The 2,694-nt window shown below is 50.5% G+C and overlaps 1 protein-coding gene across 1 annotated transcript; it reads right to left on the bottom strand.

The window, feature by feature from the left end:
• Window positions 1–211: 211 nt before the first annotated feature.
• Window positions 212–1,109, bottom strand: LOC115727187. Its single transcript, XM_030657353.2, has 2 exons — window positions 608–1,109; window positions 212–433 (listed from the first exon to the last, which is right to left on the bottom strand). The coding sequence occupies exon 1, from the start codon at window positions 1,107–1,109 to the stop codon at window positions 618–620; it is 492 nt and encodes a 163-aa protein (XP_030513213.2). The 3' UTR covers window positions 212–433; window positions 608–617.
• Window positions 1,110–2,694: the final 1,585 nt, after the last annotated feature.

Genomic DNA, 2,694 nt, shown 5'->3' with positions numbered 1-2,694 from the left:
TTTTTTTTTTTTTTTTTTTGCCTTGTAAATTCTCAGCTAAAATTTCTTCCCCCTCTCTAACAAATCCTAATCGCGATTCCTATATACACGGACCGAACGAGGAAATGGAGATTGGAGACCGATCAGCACGCACCGAGTGTTAAAGATCATCATGTGCAAATCCTCATATAGCCTCGTCACTGTACATATCATCATCATCATCATCTCTCTTCTGCCCTTTCCCCTTTTCTCCTCTTTTTTTTTTTTTTGGAACTCTTCTCGTCTCTTTAACACACCTCTCGAACCTATACACTCAGAGACAAACCAGAAGATGACCACTAGCGGTCTCGCGCTCCTACGTCGGCGAGCTAGATGGACGCTCCATGACACTCCGGCTCTCCTCGATGTTGTTAGCTCGTCGCCATCTTTTCTCATCTCGTAACTGCACCGGCTCCTGCAAAATTAGGAAGTAAAGAAGCGGAAATATCAGAAACGGCAAAAATCTCTAGCTAAAGTAGCTCAGTTTGGTCGTGGAGCTTTGTGGAAGTGAAATTCTCCTCCTCGCTTTTCACAATTTCTTGGAAGATGTAAAAAGGAGGAGCGAAACCAAAAGGATCGAGGAACGGACCTTGGTTTCTTCAGCCTAAGGAATGGATCGGCTTGACCTTGCCGCTCAGAGGCGAGCACGGCAAGATCGACCGCGACAGGACCACGATGTCGTCGCGCGAGGCTGCTGCCACGGTCGCGCTGCTGCTGACCTTGTCCTTGGAGCTGAGGCCTTCGCCAATATCTTCGCCGAGGTGCAGATCCTCCTCTCTGATCCTCAGGACCTGACTGTGCAAGCACGCCAGCTTCTTCTCCGCCCTCCGCATCCACTTCCCCGCCAAAGACCGCGGCGACTCCATCTCCTCCGACGATCCTCCGCTCTCCGTGTCCGTCGCAGCCTCCTCTTCCGCGGACACCTTCGGCTTCGCCACCCCGAGCGATCTCCGGCGATCGAGAGGCTGTCCGCAGTCCTTCGCGCCAGCTCCGGAGAAGGCGAGCTCCGTCGCAGGTCCCTGCTGCTGCGGCAGCATCTTCTTCTTCTTCTCCACGTCGGAGCTCGGGATCCGATTGTCTCTAACTGTCATCTCGCAGCGCTTCCCCGTGGAAGCCGGAAACGTCAGAGCACTGAAGCGAAACGACCTCGAGCGGTATCGTTACGAGCGGTATCGTTAGTTTTCCGAAACGCTGCGAGCTGAAATATTTTTCGCGAAGTCGAGGTGAAATGAAGACTGGAGCGGTATTTATAGTCGTCGAAGTAGCAGAGAGACGGAGAAAGATGGGGGAGGAGCGAAACGGTGCGGATTCGTGGTTGCGTTTTCGAGTAGTTATTGCGGGAGCCTTTGAGTTACGTGGTGGGGGGAACGGCTCCGGCTGTGCACACGTGGCGGGGAAGAGAGAGAAAGGAGGCTCGGCACGTGTTGACCGAGATGAGAGAGAGAGAGAGGAGGTGGGGGGCGCATGTGGTTAATACCATCACGGGAAGCTGTTTCCGATTTCCGTGCAACGGAGTTTTGGATCGCTTCCAGCCCCGCCACGTCACCGAATCCCCCGTCGCCACGTCACCGCAGATTTGATTTTTCCCTCGTATATAACGGGGGATGAGGGGCCGACCGAGATTTTTTCCCCCTGCGTTTGTGGCCAATAATTGGGTATTTAATTAGTTCGCTAATCAAACGGGGGGTGGCTCCAGAAGATTTGAAAATTCAAAACTTACATGCGGGAGCTGGCCATTGGTCCGGTCCGGATCGGGTGGGGTGGGGTTTTTGGGGGAGGGGTTTCGGTTTCACGTGCTCCTTTTCCGGGGAGCCACGTGGCGCGGGATTCGCATGTTAAACGAGGGTGTCGTGGTGGAGTTTGTTTGCATCCGTTGATAAGGAATGACGGAGATCCGCGGGGGTTGTGCAGGTGTGTAGAAGACGCGCAGGTGGTGGGAGATGATTTGAATTTGGGCGAGATCGGGGCCCCGGTTGGGGGGACCAGGTGGGGCCCTTTTGGGCTACGCGTGGGACTTGATGACGGGTCAACCCGATAACGGTGATCCCGCGGGGATGTCGACGTCGCTGGCACGCGCCAAAAGCTCGCCACCTCCGGCGAACTGTGCTCTCCCGTCTGGACGGACCACTTCATTGCATTTCATTTTTTTGGCCGCTTCCACGGGCAACACTTGGGACTTCTCGACGCGCTTGATCCAATTCTTTGATGAATGTGATAGTCCTGCCGATACGCGTAAGCCCCGTGCAAACAAAACGATCTATTTTAGGGTGGATAGATTTTTAGACTTAGGATGCACATGTTCCAAGAGAAATTTAAGATTCAAAGAATTTATATATCTTTTAAAAATTAGTCAATTAAAAGTGTTTTAATTATCAATAATAATTTATGCCTATAAAAACACCGAGATTTACCATGTTGGAGTCGATTCTTGATTTTTTTTTTTTTTTTTTGGGCTCGAAACCGAAGCATTTCTAGCTTGCAAACCGACTGTCAGCATACCATCTGAACAATTTTGTCATGTAGTGATTAGTGTATCGATGGATCACCACTACTTTTCGAATAGTGAAAAAAAAATTAGAAAATCTGCTCAAAATCAGTTTTAACTTTTTTTATTTTGGTCAAATCTGTTCAAAATGAGTTCTACTTAACAAGGCCTGTTCTCGCCTAAAACCAAAA

This window comes from Rhodamnia argentea, chromosome 11, assembly GCF_020921035.1.
Source record: "Rhodamnia argentea isolate NSW1041297 chromosome 11, ASM2092103v1, whole genome shotgun sequence".
NCBI lineage: Eukaryota > Viridiplantae > Streptophyta > Magnoliopsida > Myrtales > Myrtaceae > Rhodamnia > Rhodamnia argentea.
This window is presented reverse-complemented; position numbering and strand designations above follow the sequence as displayed.

Bases quoted from the DNA above. Each gene is read 5' to 3' on its own strand.
- LOC115727187 (XM_030657353.2), bottom strand. From the start codon at position 1,109: ATGACAGTTAGAGACAATCGGATCCCGAGCTCCGACGTGGAGAAGAAG.